Source organism: Lissotriton helveticus, chromosome 10 (genome assembly GCF_964261635.1).
Source record: "Lissotriton helveticus chromosome 10, aLisHel1.1, whole genome shotgun sequence".
Taxonomy (NCBI): Eukaryota; Metazoa; Chordata; class Amphibia; order Caudata; family Salamandridae; genus Lissotriton; species Lissotriton helveticus.
The window spans coordinates 393,234,889-393,260,734 of NC_136071.1; the positions used below are offsets into that span (position 1 = coordinate 393,234,889).

At 46.1% G+C, this 25,846-nt stretch overlaps 1 protein-coding gene across 4 annotated transcripts in view; it reads right to left on the bottom strand.

Moving 5' to 3' along the window:
* SLC4A2 (solute carrier family 4 member 2) overlaps positions 1-25,846 on the bottom strand; it is a 1,409,997-nt gene that overhangs the window by 568,831 nt on the left and 815,320 nt on the right. For all 4 annotated transcript variants that reach the window (XM_078662834.1, XM_078662833.1, XM_078662832.1 and 1 more), the window contains one exon: positions 14,893-15,073. In XM_078662834.1, coding sequence (XP_078518960.1) covers positions 14,893-15,073 — 181 coding nt within the window. The remainder of the gene's footprint in view (positions 1-14,892; positions 15,074-25,846) is intronic.

A 25,846-nucleotide genomic window follows, 5' to 3' on the forward strand; every position in this document is an offset into this window, starting at 1 on the left:
GTATAGCTTTCCAGGATCCATTATTGCTTTCAAACTCATTTCTACCATTAACTGGAAGGAGGTTGAAAGCACTAAAAATATCTAAAATAGGCTATGTCCCAGAAAAATGCCAAAACTGTGTGAAAAATGTTGGTTCTCTGACCAAAGATCGTGATTTCCTAAAAGCTGAGAAAATGCAGATTTCAGCCCCAGAAACCCTTTTTTGATAACATTTGCAGGGAAAAACCCAGAGGCTTTCATTTGCAACCCGTTTGTCCCATTTTTCTGAAAAAAACAAAAATGTTACTGTATTTTGCCTAATTTCTGGGAACCCCCCAAGGGAATCGACAAACCCTGGGTATCTTTATAATTCCTATGATGTTGGAAGAAAAGGACGTAAATTTGGCGTGGATACCTTATGTGGTCAAAAAGTTACAGGGGCCTAAGCGCGCACTGACCAAAATCGCCAAAACATGGCTTAGCACAGGAGGGAAAAAGGCCTAGCAGTGAAGGGGTTAATAGCCCAATTACAAGTGTCATGTGCTTCTTGGGAAAGAAAAAGAGACCTGGTACCTCCCTGCTTGTTCAGATAGGGCATTGTTGTAATGTCCGATCTTATGAGCACCTGTGAATTGGTTATCTTGGGGAGGAAAGCCCACTAAGGTAGGGTTTTGACCATAACTGGACTTATGGTGATGATATCCTCAAAGCTTCCTGTGGCTTGTGTCCATTCGAGTCTCTAGTATGGAACTAGCGGAATGCATGAGGACATCATCCCTAATAAAGACTTGTAAAGGCGTACCCAAAGAGACCCTTTTTTGTGGATGGCTTTCACCAATACAATGAGCATTAGCTGCCTTTCTACGGTGGGACAGGCTACGTTGGCTATTGTGTTCAGGTTTGCATTTGAAGGTTGTGTACTTGATTTTTAGGTCACGCCTGGCATTGGAGCACATGCACTCTTCGCCTGCAAGAGCTATAGTAAACAAGTTACTTTTCAGAAGGGGACTCAAGCCCCGCCCCTCTTTTCCATTGGGTAGTGTCAGCGTTTATGGTAAACGCTGGCTTCCCACTGGAAAGGAGGGATTTTAGTTGCCTCGCTTTGGCTTTCCGGTGGCCTGCCTCACCTGCCTAACGGCTGTCGTGAAGACTTTTCTTATCTGCTTCTTTATTTAACAAGCAGATAACAAAAGTCTTCATGCCGCCTCTCCGTCATGCTGCCTGCACGTGCCAGTCCGGCTCTGTGATTGGACATGTATTACCAATCACGCTGCCTTTACGCCGCATTCATAGAGACGTCACTGCCCCTCCTCCCGGCTGCGCAGTTGTACTTGTTTTTCCGCCCTGTTGGTTCACGAAGGGGCCCTGGCTTTGGGGTCCTCGCTCACGGAGGAGGCGGGGGGCAGGTGTAGCCACGCGCTGGCATACCTTGCTGCCTTGCGTGTGTTACTCACCTCCAGGGCATGTCAGGAATGCCTGTGAATGCCGCCCATGTGTGTGTGTGTATCTGCTTCGCACAACAACCCTCGCCCCCCTCACCCGCATTCCCAACCGCACCCGCTCACCTCCCACGCCCATATGCGGTCTCTTATTCCTTTCCCGCAACCCGGGACCGCAGACTTCACTCCCCATGCCCATATGCGGTCTCTTATTCCTTTCTGGCAACACAGGACCGCACCCGCTCACCCCCTACGCCCACATGCAGTCTCTTATTCCTTCCCCGCAACGCGGGACCACAGCAGCCCTCCCATGTATCCCCACTGCCTCACACCACAAGCGCCCCCACCCCTTCCAAAAGGTGTCCGTCCGCTCCCCAACTACCCGCGCAACCACCTTCAGCCTTCCCTGCATCCCACCGATTGCTTCTTGCCGTAACTTCGGTGGTAGAGCCTGAATGTACCCGTGACTTATTAAATAGTGGTAACTCCCCTAACTGCCGGACTCCTTGTAATAGTTACCCCAGGACGTTGCAGTCTGTCTCCAAGTACCAGGCTTCCTCTCTCCAATCCGCATTCCCCCTGCTGTGAACTAAACAAAAAGAGTCTGCCTGTGCCCTCATGCGCACCCCCAAGTGTTTTCCCTTAACTTACCAGACAGGTGCCTCTATTCCCCCTCCCCAGCGCCCCCGTTTGCAAAGGAATCTCGCCCGTTTAAAATGGGGGGTACTTCACTACGTGTTGTTTTCCCAATTCACTGGTAAGGGGGTCATGGATTGTACTACCTGACTGTAGGCCACCCTCTCTGGCCGCTAGCCGTGAACCAAAGGTGTTTGTAGTTCTTTTTTGCATTCTCTCAAGCAGTGACTTAAAGTCAAGGCGGTACAAAAGGGGGTGGTGATGGACGGAGCACCTGAACCAATCAAACACTCACACCCAGTCAACAGATCTGGGTTTAATCCATCACCGTTCTTTAGCCCACCCCAGTTCAGACATGGCCATATGCAAATCAGTCTTACCCTGTGCCTCATGGGAACAGTCCAGCCCGAACTGCCAAGCCATGCCTTCCTTGGACCGGAAACAAACTTCCTAAGACCGGTTTCTGGCATTTCAGCCGTCTTCAGCCAGGCTTGCTTGAATCCAGTGGCAAAGTGAGCAAGGGACTCATGTCTGAGCATACCCTGCCAACTTATGGCGAACAAAGCGTTACAAAAGGGGGTGGTGATGGACGGAGCATCTGAACCAATCAAACACTCACACCCAGTCAACAGATCTGGGCTTAATCCATCACCGTTCTTTAGCCCACTCTGCCACCCCAGTTCAGACATGGCCATATGTAAATCAGTCTGACCCTGTGCCGAACAAAGCGGTACAAAAGGGGGTGGTGAAGGGCGGCTTTTGGTACCGGCGAGCTGGACCCTGGCTCGGGGTGCCTACAGTTAAGGGTCTCACATGTAACTCAACCCATGAGCTTCTTCGAATAATGCTTTTATTCCAGGGTGCCGGTTCTGTTCATTATCTCCAGAGTGCAGGCTGGATATAATTTTTTTTCACGTTAGTCTCTATCCGATTAGCTTACCCCCCCCTTCTCACCTCCCCCTCCTTCCTTCTTCGTTGCCCAACTGAATAGGTGATTAAGGTGAGGTCTCAAGGGGCAAATGTGTGTGTTAACAGGCAGGTCACTGGCCTGCAGTACTTAATTTGTAAAAAAAGAAGTGCAGGTGCTGAAAATGTTGCCATGGAGGCCACAACTCACTTTTTCCTCCGGTGAGCCCCACTTTCAACACTCTCACTGCCTCAGTCTCTATCTTCTAACCTTGATCTGTTTTCTGTCCCCTACGTCTTTGCTCTAAGAGTCTATCTTCTAACCTCTCTAATTGTTTTCTATCATCTTTGTCACACCTGGTGTGTTACCTTATTCCCTGCATTTCTGATTTGCCCTCTATTCATTCTACCCCTGCCCTTTTTCCTCTTCACTTTTATCCATGTTCTGCTATCTCTCCCCTCTATCTTGGCTCTTTACGTTCACTCTTCTAGCAGTGATTAGCGGTGTCTCCGTTTTATCATTTGTCTGCTTTTTTTCCTCTGTCCTGTCCTCTACATCCTTTCATTCTATCTTCTCTCCTCTTAATGCTCTCTTCTTCACATCATGGCTGCTTTCTGTTTGTATCTGATTTGCTCTCCTTTTCTTCTACTTAGCTCCGTCTTATCTCTCTCCTCTCCTGTTGTTTCTTTCTCCTCTTTACTCCTGCTGTCTCTCTCATCTATAACACTGCTGCTGTCTGTGACCCCTGTCGTCAGCCTGTACATGTCCCTGCTATTTTGAACTCTGCGTTTCCCTATTGTCTTTCCTAAAGAAGAGGAAGATGACATGTGTTTTACTTTCTTACCTACACCGAGTGCAAAATCAAAATGTCCACCAAATGAAAATTCTTTTTTTGCATATATTAATCAGTGCAGTATAACTGGGTTATTTGCAGAACAGGTAGCTGCTCGAGCACAGCAGGTGATGTCACTACTAGTGCTGCCTGTAATTAGTAGGTCCAGGGAAGGCGACGGCATTGGCATCCACTGCTCAGCTTGCTGTGACCCTGCCTGCTACAGCACAGGCATTGTCCCCAGCCGTAATGCTGCCAATGCCGGTAAGTATGGCTGTGGTGCCTACTGGACTCACACACGCTCCGCAATTACCATGCTGGGGTACGGCGCACAGAATCTACAGGTGACGCCATGGCGCACAATAGTTGTGTTGGGCCAGAGCCGCATCAAGCACGTTGAGGATCGCAGCAATGCAGGGCTGCGGGATATGCTACTCTGGCTATGCAGCAAGTGGAAAGTCCTCACTCCCAAGTACCAAATGCGCTCTCGCAGCTTCCTTGCCTCAACTCCGCCTTGAGCCAGCCCCCAGCTACAATTATCCAATGGGAGGCTTAGGTTCAGGCAGTGGCATAGTGCAGCAGACTCTGGGAATAGAATGCAAGACATAGTTTATCGATGACTTCTTGGATTTGTGATCGGTGAGATGACATCATCACTAACTTGGTGAAACACAATCATGCCTGCCTGGACAGGTGTATGCTGGCCTGTCTATGAACATTTACCAGCCAGAAACCATGCAATGTATGTTATTCTTTTTATTTTGAATTTGAACAATTAATATTGAGACCACCACCTGCAGGGTCAGAAATTGTAGCCCTAGCCCTGTGAGGGAAGTGCAGGTGCAGTGCACCTGAAAGCTCCTGCTCAAATTAAGCACTGCTGGTCTGAGGTATTCAGCAAGGACGTGACCAGAGAATACATAAGCCACCCTGATATCCCTCCCCCACCGGATCATCAGTGGGAGGGGATAGATGCAGAAAGAATGAAGATCCGGAGGGAGCAAAATGTAGTTTCACCCGGGGCACTTTACTTGAGGAAGGGCCATCCCTGAATAAGCTAGCACGTCCGTGGTGGGGTTTATTTCATGAGAGAGGGGAGGATTTTTATTTCTGTGCCATTTTAACTTAAACCTGGCTTTGTTTTAAAGCATATTATTGTTACTTGAAACACAAGCTGATATTTTTGTACTGTTTACATTTCTTGACGGAGGTGGAGGGGGAAAAGAGTGTGAAATTGTTGATACTTTTGAGAGCGGCATAAATACATTTGCTTAATAATGATATCTCCCACTGTAGTCAATATTGAAACGGCATCTCGGTCTGAGTATTGCAACTTCTGGCATTAAAGTCCTGTCATTCTGTCATACATTCAGCCTAACATTGTTGACTTGCATTGTATGCACATTTTAAGGGTTTTAATCTTGTTTGCTCTGACTCTGAATGCTAAACATGGCAAGGTGCACAGGACACAGTGCTGTATATTTGAAACGGGCGAAAGAATGTGCTTCGAGTGCTAGCACAGGGAGATGAGTTTCTTTTCCGTGCCTCCCCCAGCACTCGTCGTGCAAGTGGCAAATTCATGACACTTGTGTAAAAGTGTCATCTTGGCGAGAAAGCCAGCTGAGTGGCCAGCTTGTTTTTGTGTGTCATCGTTTCCTTGTCTGTCGCATCCATCATGTTCTTCCAACAGTATCTGCTCCACCCTTTCCTTCCCAGCTCACATACCACTCTTGTCGGGTTATTGAAACTACCCTTGCACATGATCAAACACCAATCAAAAGATAATTCTTGGATCGATTTGTTGTATTTAAAAAAAAAAAAAGTTTTAAGCACTTGCAGCTTTGTAAGGAAACTGTGAATTTAAAGCAACATCAGTACGAGCCTTTGAATTGGAATTTCCACGTTATTTGAAAAAATGAATGTATTTGAGGTTGCATTTTGTGTTGTACGTGAAGCAACCAGTGACCCTTATTTTGGCGTTACGTTTCCTTTCTTAACCGGTCTCATTGAGAACCAAGAGGATGAGCTGCCAGTGTGTTTGGCGCTTTGCGTGAGAATGTAAATGAACAGTCTTGCCCAGAAAACATATTTGTTACCTATTCTAAGTGAAGCTGGTTTCTCCCAGGTGAGACCAGCCATGATCTATCTCCAATCATTGTGTAACATCCGCATCACATTTTGTATGGCAAACTTATTAGTGGCGGCGGCTATATCGAGATCACGTAAGATACCATAAGATTCCCCCGTATGAATTTTATCCATTATTTTATTAATCATGTTTTTAGCTTACATTTTTCGTCACATGAATTCGATTGATATAAAATTGTTTAATTGTGTTTTACTTGTACAAAAATGTTTTATTCTCTTTGTATGATTTTTAACTAAATCGAATAAAGACTCTTTGACTGACTGAAATGAACAGTCTTGCCCAGAATTGGTCATGACTACCCATCTGATGGCTAGTCATGTGTGAAATAGATGACTGCCTCACAGGCTTCATATTCCAGCCTAAAATCTTTGGAAGCAACCCAGTTCATATACGTGATGCCTTTTTTCCTTTGTGTGATACCTTAGAACATCCCTCAAAACTAAGGCCAAAAAAGGCCCTTGTACGCCTACTCTGACTGGCATATGCTTGTTCAGACTCACTCACCATTTCCTTCCTTTTTCCCAACCAAGGAGAATGCTTGATAGATGGTACTTTCTCTTGCAGAATAGGGCCTTCAATTAAATAATGTTATACAAGATTTTCCACCTGGATTTACTGGACTGACTGTAGCACAAATGGCACTGCAAGCAGTAGTGTGTCTTTAAATACTGCGTGACCTGTGGAGCTAATTTCTGGGCACCTGATACCTGCAGCCTCTGGTGCCCTGGTACAAGCCACCACAGTCCTGCACCAGTTTTTTGTCTTCGGGCTAAAACTATACCTTAATTGCGCCAGCTTTTATATTGTTTTTCTGTGCACTGTCTCATCGCCTCTTAGCACTATAAACAAGCAATGAAAATGCAATAGGTCTCGCCTTTTATTAAGCTAAAGCCATTTTCTTTACTATACAATACCATTAGCAAAGCAAATGGCTTTAACTTAATCAAAGGCGAGAACTATTGCATTTTTAATGCTTGTTTCCAATTGAGAGTAAGACCCAGCTTCTTGAAGAGGCTTATACAAGGACTTGTAGATCTCTGCACAGTCTGCCAGGAATTTGCCAGGCATCCAAATAGGGAAAGACTTGGTGTTTTTGTCTTCTTAAGAATGCCACTATCAGTGCTAGACACTTTGTGAAAATCCTGGGTGCTGATTTTAGACCAAAAGGTAGAACTCAAAATTGGTAGTGGCTGCCGGCTACTGAGAACCTGAGGAGTTTGCTGTGGGAAGGAAGGATTGAGTTATGAAAATGCGCTCCCTGGAGATCAAGGGTTGACATATAATCCCAGTGGTTTAGATGCAGAAGAACATCTTGTAGTGTTATCATGCTGAATGATTGCTTTTTGAGATAGATGCTGAGATCTCTGAGGTCATAGATAAGCCACCAATTCTTTCATTTTTTGCACAAGGTCCAGGACCCAGTGGTCGAATGTTATATCCTTCCAACAATGTATGAATTTGGATATTTTGTCCACTAGACTGAGAGATGCTGGGATATGGGCAGCCGGAGCCTGGGACAGGTCATTGGCAGAGATTAGATTATTTTCCTTGGCCGGCAGCTCTCCTTCTGAGCAGCGGTCTATTGTACATCTCTTGAGGGTGCTGTGCTTGGGTGTACTGAGGACGATGCTGTTGTGAGGTCGAGGTGTAGGCGTGATACCTGTATTATTGATATCCCCCCTATATGCAGGCATACCACGTCCTCTGTGTCCACGAAAAGAAGACTTTCCAATTTGCAGTGTTCCGAGTAACTTTCCAGTGTCCATTTTTAAGGCCTGTAAGGCCTCATTCACATGTTTCCCAAACAAAGCCTGGCCATCGAAGGAGAGGTCTAAATTTGTATTCTTCACTGCAAGGCAAAAAGATGTAGCTTTAAGCCAGCCCTATCTTCGGAGTACAGCTGAAGTTGTGAGTTGGCGAAATGCAGTGGCGGCAATATCAATAGTGCACCCAATAATTTATGTTGATGCCCTCTGCGTCTCCTGCATACTCTTTTTAGCTTCCATCTGGCCTCCTCAGGAAGCTGGTCTATGTTTGGGGCAATGTCCACCTGTAACTGACTATCGTACTTGCCCAGCACAATCAGGGATTTAGTTGCCCTCACTGTCAATCCTGACATGGATGAAAATCTTTTCCAGATGTTGTCTAAGCATCTGCCCTCTTTGTCTAGACGTGCAAAAAGCAGGGTGCAGGGCTTTTTTCGATTGCCTTTGAGCTGCCTGGGCAATTACTGAATCCAGTTTGAGATGACCAGTTAGACAGGCCGGAGCATCCTCCAGAGCCTAACACTTTTTATCAAGGCTCAAAGAAATGCTGTGACTATAGCCGGTTTTCAATACTTTCAGACCTTCTACCCAAATGTAGCCCACAATAGGCATGGAGCGCACAATCCTCTGGAACGATAAGTCATATAAAAAACATTCTTTCTGTTTGGATGGCATGGAAAGCACAAATCTTCTAGCTGCTCTCTCTAGTAAACTGTGGAAACCTATGATATCCTCAGGAGATGAATCGGCCACAAAGGAAGGAGATGATGGGGTTGGGATTAAATAGTCATCCCATTGTGTATTGGGCTCTTGAGGTTCACCTTCTTCATGGTCCTCATCTGATGTATCTGGGCTATGAAGTAGGGCTGTACATGGTGTATTGGACTCTGGACGAGGTAAAGATGTAGGTATTTGTAATGGAGTAGATGGTTGAAGTGCTAGTAGCCTGGCCAGCATACGTGGATGAAGAGCCATCGTTGTAACGGGTGGAAACCTTTTTCTGTAATCTGACAGCATATACTTTAGGTCGGAGAGCAAAGAACTTGGCACACCAACTATATCCTCTTGGAATGGTTGTTCCGGAGGAGCATAATATTGTTGATTATACTTCTCATCCTAATAATCATCATCCTACTGGCAATTGACAAGTAACTGGGATCTACTGTTTTCTACGCCATAAAGACCTTCGTTATCAAGTGCCCTTCCTCTTCTAAAAGCTCAGTAGGTACAAGGGATGTCACCTTACTAGAAGAGGTGTGTTATAGGGTTACCAGCGTTGATTTTCAAGAGTTCAGTCCTTTTTCTGTCATCGACGAGGCCGTCGACGCAAAGAAGGATTTAGCCGTAGGTGGAGCCGCCATCGGCATAGCCATCAATGGTGGAGCCTTCATCAGCCCTGAAATCATCGTTGACGGAGGAGATACTGTTAACGATGAGGCAATGTTTAACAAGGATGGTCTAGAAGCTGTCACCGTCAACGATCAACGATGAAGCCGGTTGTTGCCTTCATCAATGATGCCGCCATATACATCTTCATCGTCACGGTGCAGACGACGACACTCTCTTCAATGGTGGAGTGGTCGACGATGACCTGCCGGAGTGTGAAGCCAAGGAGGGCTCCTTAAATTCATACAAGGCCTTAGGAGGTGGTGTAATGGTTCTGGAGGTGCAATTGTAGCTCTTTTTGAGTAGCTTTAAGCTTCTTTTTTTGCCTTAACAGACGAATGAGACCTAGCTCTGTAAGGAGATTTGGAGGGGATGTGGCCTTTATAAGACCCATGGGTGGTCTTTGTGTGGCTTTCTTAGTCTGTTCAGGGGAGGATCAAGAATATACAGATCCCTCTCTTTTGTGGGATCTCCTAAATGATGAAGAGGAGTCCTCACTGTCCTAATCTGAAATGTGCTCTTTTCTTGTTTTGAGCTTTTGGAGCCATATCAGCAGCCTGCTCTCTCTGCCTTCTAAAGTCTTTGAAGAAAAGGTAAGACATACCTAACAATCCTTTGGGGAGTGATCTGGATATAGACAATAAATAAAATCGGGGTGGGGTCTTCAGAATATAACCTTTTCTTGCCACAAGAATTACAGGGTTTGAAGAGACCTTTCTTCTTCTTGTCAGACATGATGTATTTTGAGAAATAAAGGTGAAAGCCTTCGCAGCAGTATAGAAATAGAGACAGAGGCCTGGTAAAGTATCTTAGATAACGCTGAGCAGAGCTCAGAGGACACTCCCTGTCACGGCGCACTCCGGGGGTCACACTCGAACACTGCCGAGACTCACAGACCCGTGTAGACGGAAGCGGTAGAGACGGAACTACACATCCCGTGATGCCAAGGGGGCGTCATACGCTACGCTGAAGCCGGGCCAAGGCTTCATGGAGTTTTAGTCCGGTGCCGAAAATTCTTGGAGTTCCATTTTGAAAGGCGGCTCAAGATTCTGATAGGGGTGCGGTTAGCACCAAAACTTTCCCTGATCTCTCGTTGCATTTTTGCTCCGTTCCCGAGCGGAGTGGCCTCATACAGCCCCGTTGGACGAGTCAGTTCTTCTGACTCTTGCGAAGGCTGTTACCTGTGACCTTTTGTTGTTCTCTGAGAGCGCCTTGTTCACGCGCTAAATACTTTCCTGATTAAGGCTTTTATTCCCGTTGGTTGAGCCTGGACCAGCTCTTACGGGGTTACCAGGAGCCTTTACTAGTGATTACAGCCCTCGTTGTCAGAGTGGACTTGTGGCCGAGCAGCTGCGCGGCCGCGCTGCGGCAAACTTACCACTTCCTGAATTCTATATGTGTGTCTATTTCCTTGGCATGTATGAGGTCAATACAGCAAGTTCATATGAGAGACTAGTGGTTTTATTCTATGGAATTTGGAGCTAAACCTTCATTTCTTTATTGATGGAAGTACATTTCTTCATATGTGATTCTGCATACTCAGTATTCTTTATTTCTGGACCAAGCATAATTAAGTTTGTGTCTGCTTGTTATCTTTCATAGCAGGGGCAGGTTGAGCTCCGCGAAAGATAGCTCATTCCCCTGTTCTCTATTCCACTTATCGTCTCTAGGTATGCACGGACACCATATTGCCATACTTCTTCTGACATGATACTGTGGGTATATCTACATGTAGTAATATCATTCTTCTATCTTCAGATCAAGTAGAGGCAGTGGCTTATCTGATTCAATACCTTGAAATAAAGCACAGTTATTTTCTTTTCCAAGCATTTAAGAAGGGTAATTTAGCCCGTGATGTATACATATGTTTTCTGTCACATTAGAAGCAGCAGCAAGGGGTTTTGATCATTGTGTGTTTTCTCGTTGCAGATCTCCTTCCCTGCTGATCCCTATCTTTCTTTCCCTCACCTGATCTCTCGAGAGAGTCTGTGGCTAAAATCAGACCTTTGAGCTATCAGGAGGTGGACCCCATATAGCATCGTACATCTCCGAGGATTACAGGGCCTGACACTCCCTAACACCCTAGAAAAGCTCAGGTTCTGTTGCTTCTTTCAGGAGTGTTCCAAAGGGCACTGCAGTCCCATTGGCTGAGGGATACCTTTGGTCTCTTTTGGAAAAATGACTATAATAGACTTCAAAAGTAAAAGGCATATTAGAACATTGGAATGTTGGGAGCTCCATTGCAGACAATGAGTGCTCCCTGCTTCTACGGGCCGGTAAAGGCCCGCAGAGCAACATTGCAATGTTCTACAAAGGCTTCTTGAAGTTCGAGGGGATTTATATCCCCTCGAGCTTCGAGAACCCTTTGTTTGATTTGTTAGAACATTCTGCCCTCTAGTGGCAGAATGTTCTAATAGCCTTATAGCCCTTCGTAGCAGGGCTATACCGGCTATTAAAGTCCCGCTGTTTCGTTAAAGTCCCTCGCCTTCGGCTCGGGCCTTTAACGATTCAGTGGGCCTTTAATAGCCGGTATAGCCCGTTACGGCGGGCTATAAGGCTATAGTATAGTGCCTTCTTGCTTTATGTTTATCATTCTACTGCTATTGTATTGTATGGTACCGGGGACTCTCATCTCGACCACAGGGAATGATTCAAGCACATGAATTTATGAAAGCTCCAATACTGGAGTAAACATAAGTACATGGAAGGTATATATGTATAAGTATGATAATATATCTTGATTTAAGTTGTATATAATAAACTAAGACTTTTCAAGTGTTGCTGTACTTTAAGCTAATTTATTTGTTTTCATAAAAAAAAAATCTTTTGCTGCATATTGGCAGCATGATTGTTACCACATCTTTCAGCATTGGTACATAATGACCAATGTGGCTTTATACCAAAGAGAAGCAATATGCATAACCTTAGGTGCCTGTCACACATATATCTGGTCACACATCGGTAAAATAGTGATATGCCTTGGCTTTTTTAGACATCGAACAAGCGGGTACTAGTTAAGGTAGGGCTTGGCCCACACTATATAGCCTGGATCAAACTACTATATAATGTCCCAGGAGCCAGGGTACGCATGGGAGGAGTCGTCTCCAGTAGATTCCAACTATATAGGGGCACTTGCAAAGGCTATTCCCTGTAACCCCTCCTGTTTGTGTTAACCATGGAGCACAGGCAGTGTTAACACGTCATGCGCTAAGATCCTGGGGCATCAAAGTGGGTGATGTCACGCATGTGATATCCTTATATGCAGATGATGCCTCAGTGTATCTGTGGAGCCTGGAATACTCAGTCTCCATACTTTTAAACATCCTACAAATGTTTGGAGAAGCCTCTTGCCTGTATGTGAACATAACAAATCCAAGCTATTCCCGATGGGTTGTCTGTTTGGCACCCTGACTGAGGCTCTTCCACGGGTGGGGCTCCCTTGGGGCCAGAAGGAATATGCCACTTGGGGGTCAGAATGGCTCACATGGAGCAAACCTTTCTGGAGCTTAACTTTGGCAGAGTATTGGAGGATCTTTGAGGTTTGATTTGATTCTGGAGGGACCTTTCTCTATCCTTGATGGGCAGAGCCACGATCCTGAAGACGGTGGTGCTCCCCACGTGCATGTGTTGCAGGGCATGTTTTATCACATCCCTGGCACTGTTTCACCGAAGTATACTGACTCATTTTAGACGAAAACAAATTGGACTACCCATGCTCAGACAGATCTGGGAGAGAGGAGGACCAGAGATACCTAATATAAAGCGTTATTATCTGGCAGCACATTTACAACATGTCCACTGGTTGGACCCAAGGGATAAGTGAGAAAAATAACTGTTAAGTGGCTCCCATGGGGGCCAGCCACTCCCCACTCTGCTTAGGAGAGGGGCACGAGGGCCACTAGATATGCCCTTTATAGTTAAACAGGTGTAGTGTGCCGAATATGGGAAACAGCGCTCAAACAAGTGTTATGACGCACCCTGTAAGCGAGGGACATGGCGATATAGGATTTTAACCCATTCGCGCAAATTGTGGATGTAATGTCAGTACAGAAATGGAAAGACGGAGGTTGTGATGTGCTTGCCGATTTATACCTTGGGGGCAAGTTTATAACTCAGGAAGACACGATTGACTCCTTTGTGCTCAATACAGGGCAATACTTCCAATATGCTAAAATTTCCACAACGGTATACAGGAGGAGGGGGGTCCCCGCAAGGAGAGAGTATTGTGTACAACACACACTAAGAAAGTTTATAGTCCAATTAAACTAGAAAACCTTCAATCCAAATTACTTATGAAAAATATTGTTCTTTATTTAACAATACCTGATTTCATTTGTAAAACAACCATCATATTTACATTTAGTAATAGGCCCCAATCGGGTAGGAAAGGAAAGGAAGAGGGAGTGCTCAGGGCAGTGCAAAGTCATAGAGAATTAAGTACAATCAAGAAAAAGGTGCATTTGCTACAATTTTACATAGAATTTGAAATGACTCAAAATAAAGCCAAAATAATTAAGGCATCCTTTGAAAACTGTCAATCTTAAGAACATTCTGCGGCTACATACATAGTTGACAAAAATCATGGGCATGTGCCAGAAGTCCAAAAAGGAAGGAAGAGGCGTCGACGTTTCGACCCCAAATTTCCACAACAGCACATGCAAGTTGGCCTTACTTCCTAGTAGTAAAGATCTAGGAGTAAAGATGACCAGCTCAAATGCACAGTTTAAATTCATGTAATAATAATACTTCACACACCAAGCATATCACTCCCCTAAACTCTTACATTCTATTTATAACACCCGAACGGACAGATGTACCAGATGCTGGCACCCTGCAGGAGATTTTATACACCTATTATGGCACTGCTCATCTCTAGCACAATACTGGTCAGATATAGTAGTACATCTTAATAGGGCCACTAGCTGGGACCTGCAACCAACACCTGATACTGTTAGTTGGGCCTGATACAAAACCCGAAGCGCAGGAAACGGAGTCGAAAATTTCTGCTTCTTGGTTTCCTGCTTGCAAAAAACATCGCATTGCCATAAAATGGCTGGGCTACTCCCCCAGGATACCCAGGCTGGCAACAAGATATGTCACAATGGGCGGTGGCAGAGGCGGTGAGGATGAAACAAGTAAGAGGGGTGAAAAAGTGGCGGACAATAGGACTGCATGGGTGGCAAAGCTGGCTGACTTGCGGGATGCCCCAGAACCTGGTGTGAATGTGGAGGAGATGACGAGCATGGAATTGGTACATTAACCTAGAATGAGTTGGCTTGTGGGCAGCCAGAGAATGATGGCCAACTAGAAAAAACGGCTGGAGTTGGGCACAGCAGAGACTGATGAATAGACGTGCATAAAGACTTGCTTAGGATTTCGACTCTCCTACTATAGGGGCTAGGCACACTGCTTGCAGTCTCGAAGGGGGATCATAGGGCTCAGAATGTTTATTATACCTCATTAACAATGGGTACCAGTTAGCACATTTATATGGGAAGATGGGAGCAACTGAGGGAGAGGGGGGACAGTTGGGGAACTGTTAGTAATGTTGTATACTTTCTGACTCCAATATATGCTGAAATTATGTTGATCCAAACTGTTGTGTCTCTTCTATGAAAATCAATAAAGTACATAAAAAAAAACAGAAAGTACAGTACCTGATGTTCAAGGTCCAGTTAGTCTTACATATTGAGGGCTGCTTTGCAGCACACACTCAGGTCATCGAGTAGATTTGCAGTGAAAGCACAAACAAATATTTTCCATGCTCACAGTCCAACAGCAGGAAATTCAATACCAACCTCCTTCTCAATGTCAATTTTAGTGTCGTTCTCAGACGTGTTCCCCCCCATTAGTGGTTCCATCAGGTTTGGTTCACTGTTCTGAGATACATGGTTCGTGCTATGGTGAATCAGCAAGGATCCCAAGCTTGCGGCAGATATGTTCCGTGAAAAGTTATAATCCTTTTCATCACATGGGTGACTGGAAGAAAAAAAAGAGGACATTAAGTGAAATCTGATTATGTTCTGTTAACTTTGTCTCTGCAGAATACATGCACATTGTTCACTTTGCAATGGTCAAACTTATGGCTTTGTCTGAGGCGCACAGACCTCTGGTTATCACTTCTAGGGGATTTGAGAAGCCCTAACTTGCATTTTAATGGGTCCAAGCTTGTGTTTTATTGACCATGGTCTTAGCACGAGGACACTGATGGCTACGTGTTTTTTAAACTTCATACATATTTCCACGCAACTGTACCAGTATTACCATACATAAGTGATTTTAAACGAGACAGTAGTTCAGAGTGTGAGACTCATCCTCCAGTACCTAGAAACATTTTAGTAACAAAATATAGATTGGTTTCGAATCTCACTTCAGTTACATTACTTTTTCACATGGAAAGGACAATGAGAGCATGTTAAACGGTGAAAGTGTAATGCAAAGAACAATGACATGCTTAAACGGTGAAGTGTAACCTACCTAAATTTAAATATACCCCAACAGTCACTTCATCATACTTACATACATTGTTAAGAAGTGTACATACCAGACCCTCCTTTGGTGTTGGGGCAGCCATAATTAAAGGCTTTTTTGGAAAAAGTGCTTTCATTCCAATTGGAAGGTGTATTTTTGGCAAAACCTTACAATGATGGCTGGCCCACGTTCACTATATAGCAAAACAGGTTGCCATCTTTTCGCACTCTAAAATCAAAATCTGAAGGCAGAAGTTTGTATTTGAAAAATGAAAAATAAATCTTCCTCATGTGGTGGGGGTTTTCTCCCAGGCTAGGAGAAATCTTTTTAGCAATTTTCATTCAACAGAATGCCATGGGGCAATAGCAGAGCAAGCATGAAAAACAATTGAAGAGAATGGAGACAGCAATAGCAAAAGTGGCCATCTGAAAAAGCAGTTCACCAACCTCTAGATTGAGGTAGGGGAACCAAGCAAAGGAGACGTCTGTCATTTTTTACAGTTGACTTATTCTCGTCTGACTTTGAGTGAGTCAAAAAGTCTATATATACCTGAGATATCCTGGGGTCCCTGCCACTGGGGTGCTATGCCCCAGGCACGCATTTTAGCAGCTGCAAAAAAGGATGTATTACCCAAACAAACAACAACATTCGGGGTATGGGAACGTATTATCCATTGTAATGCTACACTCTTCTTCACAAGCAAAAGAGACGGGTTGACTGTAAGAAACCCATAGCCTGTCCAAGCCAAAACGGACATAGAATCAGACGTGCAGTAACATGGCCTTAGTGCTGTAGCCATATGCAGTGCTCCTTTTCTCCTCATTTTAAATAGTATGCAGGAGACTTACATATTATTTCCTTGCCAGATACTCTACATTTGTTTAATATCATTTGGTTAGCAGCAGAGTAGTAGACTCTGCTGGAAACAGGGTTTACCCAACGTGCAAGCTAACTTATAGTTGTCAATTACAGACCCTCATACCCACACCACAAGTCTGGAAGGCTGTCTATTGATTCTGCCAAGCAAATCTGTGTGATCTAACAGTATTGAGATCAGAGTATTTGTAAGAAGGTGTAGATGTAGATGTAGGTGTAGATGTAGAAGGTGTAGATGTAGATGTAGGTGTAGGTGTAGAACGATACAATAAGAGGCAGAAGACCAAAGTCTCAGCAGTCCACAGGTAACTGACAAACCTGGAATGCTGTACAACCAATACCCATAGCAACAATCTACATTCCAGAGATGCAATTTTCTTCAATCGACAGCTCATCAGCGACTTTGAAATAAGCTTGCAAGGCCTGGGGAAGCGCCTTCTTGTTAGGCCACCCATTCATCACAAATTCCCTTACACTCTCCAGTTCCCCATCTTTTTGAAATTCAGTGTGAGAAGTTGGCCTGATGTATGATGTTCACTATTCTAGTGATCACCTTGTATCAGTCCAAACAACCCTTATGTTGGTGGTTGTAAAGTCAACCTTATAGACAAGCTATCCTAGGGGTAGCATAGGCCTAAGCAGTCTTAGGCTTAACTCAAGAGGGCATGTGAAGCCAGCTATTTTACCATATGCAATCCTGGAATATCAAATGAAAGGACACCACACAAGTTATATATTATACAAATATATGTATTTATTACTAGAATAATCCTCTGTAGTCTTTGAGTCCAGAGGCACAAGCGTTTAAACAAAAACACAGTTAAACATACACAAGTTGCACAATTATGGATAGGGCCGGTAGCCACTCAAACCATATACTAAAATAGTGGCATAAGTACCACCTCTCGAACAATGGTAAGGCCTAGGGCCTTGGGAATCGCTGGGGCTACTCTGGACTAACAGCAGTTAGGACGGGAGAGGCCCGCGGGACTCGGGTGCAGCGCTAAAAGCACACGCATGCACCAATGCAAAGTCAATGGTGCGTAAAAGTTACAAAGTTACTGTTTTAGAAGTCTTCCGACTGGACTAGAACTTAGCCACTTAAAACTAGGACACTAGAGGTGTAAACCACTACAGGAGCACCGGTGTTTGATCGTTACCTCACCCACAGGAAGCGGGTGCATAGGTGCCAAAGCGTGTCGGGTTTCGTCGTGGAGTTCTATGGAGCCTGGAGATGAAGATGCTGCAGGCGGCCAGGAGAGAAAAGTCCGGTTGGATCCAAGGGTGGATCGAAGATGTAGAGTGCCTGAAAGGAAGAGGTGTGGCGCCGCGGCCAGGGCGACTGACTCCGGAATCTGGGGATCACGGTTCGATCCCTGGCACCGGCGGCAGATTAGCCCAGCACCATGTGACTCTGGGCAATAGCTTGCTTAATCTTCTCAAACGGCCCCCAGCGCCTTGCGAGACCCTAACGGGTGATTGTGTGCTTTACAAATGTGGATATTATTATTATTATTATAAAGCAGAGGGCACAGAGTCTGGGTCACTATCCAGTGACCAGGAAGGAACCAGGAAGGAACCAGGCGATGTCGGGCGCAATCAGGTGGTTGTCGAGAAGCTTGTCTTCGCTGCCATGTGGACTCGGGGGCATCGACGATGACCAGGAGTGGAACACGGACTCACCCACGAAGGCTCTAGCTGTCGGCGGTGTCTGCTTCCGGATAAGAGTCAACAGGCCTTGGCAAAGGCAACCCACGCAGGATCTGAAGTTCGCTTCTTACTCGGACCAGCAAGGTCAGAGATGCTGCTCCTTTTCAGGGGAGCGAGGACCAGTCTGGAGCAACCAGACTAGCAGAGTAGATTCAAAGATTCGTCGTTGTGGAGGCCACTAGCCAACGGGCAAGTGACCGGACAGACGCGTCGAGCAGGAAAATGTAAAAGGGCCCCATGCAGCACTCGGTGAGTTTGGAGGGGTGATCTTCGGTGCACGAGCTGCTCGGGCTGGGGCTTCTCAAACTCCAATGCGCAGCTTCGAGGGTGCCTCGGGAGCTGCACTGTCAGCACTTCGCAGTCTTTTCAAGATGCCCGGTCCCACGTCTCACGTCGCCTCCACGGGTCTCAGCTTTGCTGTGTCTGTGGATCGGGCTGTTGAATGTCTTGGAATCCGGTTCTTGTCGATCTCTGTTGCTCGAGCTCCGGCGGGAGCTGCAACAAAGCAAACCGTGGGGCGCTGGAGGGTGCCTGTTTGCACAGGGTGGTCACTCCTTGACCACAAGGGAGATTTTTCAGTCTTCCACGTCGAGTGGGATGTCAAAGGGTCCAGAGTTTCGTTTCAAAGTTTCAGTCAGGATTATCTAAAGTCTATGGACACAGCTCCTACCTTTATTGCAAATCAAGGGGCTGGATTACCTGCTAGGTCCCTCCTATGGGTGGGACCCAGGAAGGGGGTGGTTACACCCCTTTCCCTTTGTCCAGTTTCGCGCCAGAGCTGGGGCTGGAGTGCCCCAGCACCGGTTTGAACTGGGTTATGCATGGGGAGCCTTGTGCGCCCCAGGCAGTGTCTAGTTTCACTCGCCCTGCCTGCCTCAATCCACTATCTCCTGTCTGGGGTGGTGTAACACCTCCCTGTGACAGGATACCATTTGTCCAGGCCTCCCCTGCCGGAGTTTCGGTCAGCAGCAGGAGGCCAGACTTGTGTCTGTGGCAGCAGCATCCATTTTGTGATACTGGGGCTATGGTTAGTTTTAACCGCGTTTACTGTTACCTACATGTCTTCTCCCTCTAGAAGGGTGGAATGCTACCCCCGTCGCCAGAATTGGCGAGGGGGTAGTATTCCAAAACGTATGACACCTTACTCGACATGTTTTGATAAAGCCAAACCAAAGATGGCATCTAACCGCGAGGATTATAATGCACTTAAGTGTATATGGTATGGCAATACCCTGGAACAGCTATGAGGAAATGGTTCCGAAAGCTGCAGACAGGCTCAGCTCATGCTAGAGCACCATCTCACATAAAACCAAGCACTCTGCCTCCAGGATTGTTAAGGCCTGCCATAGGAGTGACTTATAGGTGTATATGCGTCCAGATATAGGTTTAGATCTAGGTATACTATATCTAAGCAAGGGGTGATTACACGACCTTGCCCCAGCTGAGTGATCAGCCAGTTGTGTCAGTTTGGATGGCCAGCCAGGGGTGGCAAAAGATATGCTGCAGCCCCTGGTAGGCCTGTGATGCACCTATGCCCTGGGTACCTATAGTACACTGTACAGGGGCTCATAAGGTGATCCACTACCCAATTGGTGATGTACCTAAATTACATGGTTATGAATTTAGAGAGAGAACAGCAGGCTGTGGGTCTGATTAGCAGGCCCACAGCCACATTAAGTCGAAAACCAGTGAAGCAAAAAGCAAAAAGTGGGGTGCCCATAGGAAAGCAGACCCTACTCTCCTACATTCAGCATTCCACTCTTGTTCAGTGAAGGTGGTGTTGTGACAGACATCAGCACTAGCGATGAGACATCATTATTTTCATCAACATTCTCAGGATAGTCAGTAAAGCTTAAGGAAGAGAGAGACAAATAATCTGCCCTAGTGTTCTTACCACCAAGAATATATTCAACAGTGAATTTGTATTGTAAAAGCTTGGAACTTAATCTGGCTATCCTGGGTGTGTGATCTTTAATAACAGAACCACTTTAATTACTTACGAAAGGTTTGTAGTCAGTCCTAAGGATGAACTTTCTCCCCCAAATAAAACACTTGAAACGTTCAACTGCCCAACAACACCCCAAAAGTTATTTTACAATGACCGAGAACACTTTTTCGAAGCCAGGCCCCTATCTCATAAAACACCCAACAGATCCTCTTTGTTAACCCCCGCGCTAGTTGAACAGAAAAAGAAATGCAAAAGAATGGAACAAGAGTGGAGGAAATCCTACGATCCTGAACTAAAAAAAAGTTATAGAGTTGCCATACATCTATATCAAAAAGGTGTCAGGAGGAGCCAAGCTCGCGAGCGTAATGGTCGCCTTTTAGCTCGGCTCCCGCAGCCCTCCGGCCTGATCATGTATCCTGTATAATATCCTGTCCGGGGACGACACATTATCGGAGAATCGGTAACGGAACACCTCGCTTGTACTCACCATTTGGTCCGGAGGTTTCTACGTTCAGGGGCTCCGAAGTTGTGCCCTCCGTGAGACCAGGGCCTCCGTGGAACCTGGACCGGGACCTAGCCTGTGGGATCCGACGACTGTCGGCCCCGGTCGAGAGAGTGAACCCATGATGAGAGACGTTGTGCGAAAATCCCGGCGATCCTGATCCGGGCCTGCCCTGGTGACCGCGCGGCTGATGTGGGTGAGATGCACCGGGGACTGACTCTGTGAAGGGGTTCTCCCCCCGCCGCTGCTTTGTCCGGCGGCCCTGGTCCTCTGCGCCCGGACTCTGCTTGTTGGGGGCGCCGGTGCTGGTGTAGGCGGAGACCCGCATTGGGCGGACATCCTTTCGGCACCAAGGCTGCCATTGCTGGGACCCCCCCGGAGCTCTGTAAAGTCCTACATTTTTTAACAGTTTTTTGGGGGTCGCGGAGGGCGGCGACTGGGCTGGCTTTGCGAAATGGCGGCCGACCCTCTGAACCATGAATCGCCTTGTGGTGGCGGGCTTGGGTTGCCTAATTGCGCGGGGATCCGGTCTGGTGAGCGTGAGCTTACGGTCAAAGATATCCTGGAAGCTCTGAGATCCCTGCGCGCATCCCTGGCCCCCGATGTCCCTGTGAGTCCGCCCCGAACTGCCGCCATTTTGAGCAGCCGTTTCTTCTTGCCGCCCTCTTGTTTCAGTGACTCCATTGCCTCGCCCCCCCTCGAGTGCTGCAAATGTTGCTGCCGCTGATCGAAGATCGTTTTGTGTGCCGGTGACTTTGGAGCTCTCTGTTTTTCGAGGTTCTGACTCCGGGGACTTGGACATTGAGCCGCGGCCCTGTTCGGCTCGGATGTCTAGAAATATTGGTGGACTGCCGCCTGCACCTGCTCCGATGGCCTTGCCTTTGTCTATTACGGAGACCCCCTCGCCTTCCCAAGCAGCGAAACTGAACTCCTGTTCTTCCTCACCCGTGCTGCGATTGCTGATGCATTTAAACTTTCTGCTCGGACTTTTGCTCACTTGAGGACCGATTTACCCCCCATGTCTACTTGGTAGTCAACATTTTTTCGATTATGTGCTGGTCTTGTATTGAGTATCTCATTTTACACTGTCATGTGGTGGGTGGGATTTGTGGTTCGGAAGGGATGGGGGTGATACGCACGACTCCTGGTTGATTATTGGTATACGACTTAGTGGCGCAGTTGTTTGTACCCATAGAGCGGTGGGGGGTCCCTCCTCTCTGTACGTTTTATGGCGCTTGATGGGGTGTCGTCCTGGTCTGTTTTTGCTGCGATTGTCTGGTTGGGCGGAGGGCGGCGGCCGACCATATTGATTTCTGTTCTTATGCTCCTCCTTCCTGTTTTCTTTCTTTCTGTTTCTGTTTGTTTTTGTCTCGTTCTTCTCTCTTTCTTTCTTGCTATATTTCGGGTTCTGGTTTAGGGCGACAGGCACGCTGTCTGAAGGGTAGGCCATAGCCTTCTACAGGGGTGCAGGGTGGGTTGGGTGGGTTGGGTTCTATTTGTTGTTTGTTTTCTGGTTCTATGGCCCTTTTGTATCTCTTTATAGTAATGCCGCGTCTGTCCCTGCCTCCCGTGGTGTGTTCGGGGTGGGGTGTGTGGCGTCGTTAACCCTCCTTTTATGGTTCGGTTGCTTTTCTTCTCGATTGCTGTACCCTCACTGGTGTTGATACTCCTGTTTTCTCCTGTACTCCCGCCACGGGACGCCTGTGTCGGCGTGTCTTCTTTCTTTCGTTTTTGTCTTTCTTTTTTCTTTTTCAATTTTCCGCCTTGTCCTCCTCCCTTCCCCCTCTTTCCCCCCTCTCCCCCCCCCTTTTTCCTCGCCCCCGCCCCTCTCCCTCCCTTTTCCTAGAGGTCATTATGACGGGTTAGTTTTGATGTAATGTTTTTCCGATCCCTCTGTTCTGGCTTAGCTGCGGTTTGGGTGGTGGGCATGTAACGATGATAATGCTTAAATGTCGATTATGTCTAAATTATCCCGATCTTCCTGTGTGAATTGTGTTGCTTCTCCTGTATTGCGGCCCCATACTCCCTTATTGTTGCTGAGGATGGTTTTGGGACTTCGGACGTCTCTATATTGAAAGTGACCCTGTCATACGCCTTATCCCCATATTATAAAATTAACCCTTTTTGCTCCTGTGTCTTGGCCCTCCGGTTCCTAGGTATATTCTCCCCCTTTTACGATTGTATTACCTCTGCTTCTTGCTGATTGACTCTGTACTGTTTGCCTTGGAACCTCTGATTGCTTCACGTATTGAGGCCGGCCGATGTGGTTGTAGGCCTAGACTTGTATATCCTTTTGATGCAAATAAAGGTTTAAAAAAAAAAAAGGTGTCAGGAAAGCGCAAGCCGCCTTCTATGAAGAAAAAATCGCCAAATCCTCCAACTCGGCCAGGGAACTCTTTAAAATCATCAAATCACTAACCACCACAGACCAAGGCAGACCCTTTTCCTGCACCCTGGGGGGTGCCCCAGAGCTCCTCCCTGAGCCCAACCCTCTTTAATATTTACCTCAGCCCCCTAGCTCATATCATCCAGGAATTTGGTATTTCCATCGTGTCCTATGCTGACGACACGCAACTAGTTTTCTCAATCTCAGACACCATAAACTCAAACTATTGGCAACTCGTCCCCTGCCTTGAGAAAATAGGATCCTGGATGGCGGACTGTAGACTTAAGTTAAATGGCGACAAGACGGAATTCATGATCCTGGGAAATAACTTTAACCCTCGCTCACAAATTCCGTGGCCAGCCAGCTGGGGAGCACCCCCCTCTCCCAAGCCAGCTATAAAGAATCTCGGTATGTGGCTGGACCAAAATCTCACTATGGAGATACAGGCCAAAAAACTATCCGGGACCTGCTTTGGGATATTACGCCTGATTAGGAAAATCATCTCCCTACTTCCAGAAGATGCAAGGAGAACAGTAGTCCAGGCCTTGGTAATCTCGAGGCTGGATTACGGGAACTCCCTCTTTCTAGGCTCTCCCAAATTTGTAATAAACCGCCTACAAATTGTCCAGAACGCAGCAGCGCGACTTCTACTGAACATACCTAGACGTCACTCAGTTAAATCCGGACTAAAGAAACTACACTGGCTCCCGATTAAAGCCAGAATCACATTTAAGTCACTCAACCTGGCTCACAGCGCCATGCACCGAAGGGTTCCAGCACTCATTCAAAATCTGGTGGCTCACTATACCCCCCCATCATCAGCTTAGATCGAGCTCAAAATTCCTCATTAAAGATACCACAATAAAAAGAGCCAGATGGGGTGGAAGGTCTTTCACCCATCTGATACCCACGCTCTGGAACGGTCTTGATCCAGATATCCGATTCACTCAAAGTGAAGCACAATTCGGAAAAAAACGTAAGACCTGGCTCTTTCCACAAGAGTAAGCGCTCAGTCCCTCTACCTGATTCATGCAGCGCTGAGATGTCCCAGGGTAGTCACGCGCTCTATAAATCCCATAAACATAAACATAAACATAAACCTCGAAGACCTACAGACAAAACCAACAGTTACCTCAGTTGGACCTTTCATCTGAACAATGGTGGCACCCAAACCATCATTACTCCCATCGACAGTGATGATGCACTGTTTGGAAGAATCGAATGGTGCAAGATTACCGGCCGATATGATATCGTTTTTCAAGTTTTGAAATTCTTCTTGACAACTTTTCTCCCACACAAATGTTTTTTCTTTCTTCAACACTTCTCTTAACGTGACAGTTTTAGCTGAAAAAGTTTGAATAAACTTCACGTAGAACTCACAAAGACCCAAGAAGGATGCAACATGTTCTTTACTCTTGGGAGCTGGAGCTCTGGTAATTGCATCAAATAAACCGGGTCTAGGTTCAACCCCTTTCTCAGAAATAACATGGCCCAGATACTCAATAGTACTCTTGGCAAACTCCCATTTCCCGAGACTGGCAACAACACCAAACTTTTGTAACCTCTCCAAAACAGCATGCATGCATTTGTCAGTGGTGCAAAGATCTTCACCCACGATTAAGATGTTGTCTTGGAAGGTTACGACACCCTCAATTCCTTTCAAAACATTCTCTAGAACACGCTGAAAAACAGATGCCGCCTACGCTAGGCTGAAATGCATCCTCTTGAACTGAAAAGTGCCCATTGGAGAAACAAAAGCTGTAAGGTGACGTGATGACTCATGAAGTACTACCTGATGGTAGACGGGTGCTAGGTCGATCTGGGAAATAAATTTAGCACCTGAGAATGCACTGATAATGTCATAAATTCTGGGTAGCGGGTGTGAGTCAATCCATATTGACTTGTTAAGACTTCTAAGGTCAACATAGACTTGCAGTTGCCCATTCTTCTTCCTAGCAATTAATAAAGGAGATAACCATAACCATGACTCAATGGGTTCTATCATACCATCGGTACACATCTTCTCAAGAATTTGGGCTAAGTCTTCACGAACACTGAAGGGTACATTTCTCAACTTGTGTTTCACAGGGGTGACATCACTTTTAACTTTAATCTTACGGTTTAACCCTTTAATCCTACCCAGTTTGTCATCAAAAACGGAAGGAAATATCCCAGTCCACTCTGAACTGTTAACAAAGGTATCTGGAGAACTATAATTTTGGGCACAGTCAGTTACCAAAGAAACCTGGACATCCTTACCAGGATTGAGTCATGCCGAAAAGCTCTTGGTGGTACCACCCAAGAATGTTTAGTCCCATCTTGGCAACATATACTCTGAAGGAGATGGTTCGAGTTTTAAACTTGAGATGACATTCAAAATACCCAGTCAGTTTGATCTTTCTTCCATCATAGGTTACCGGATTCCTGTCAGGTGGAAGTAACTCTTGGTTCCCACAGATCTCTGAAAACAGTTCATCGGTCATGATTGTCATCTTGGCACCAGAATCAATGAGGAGTTTTAAAATGTAACCATACACCTCAATTATTTCATAGGGATTCACAGGGTTCGATTCACCATCTTGTACGACAACAACCATTTCTCTCACACCTCTCGCACAGCCTTGTTCGTCATCAGAGCTATCGCACAGATGACCATCAGGAATGGCGTTGACTTTGTCTTTGGATGACTGGCAAACTTTTGCAAAATGCCCAATCTTCCCGCATAACTTGCATTTTAAGTTCTTGGCCGGACAAGGCCGACCATTGCAACCACGATAGGGGTAACCACACCTAAAACAAATGTTTTTCTGTGAGAAAAACCCACCTTTGTACTCTTTTCTTTGTATTTTTAAAAATATA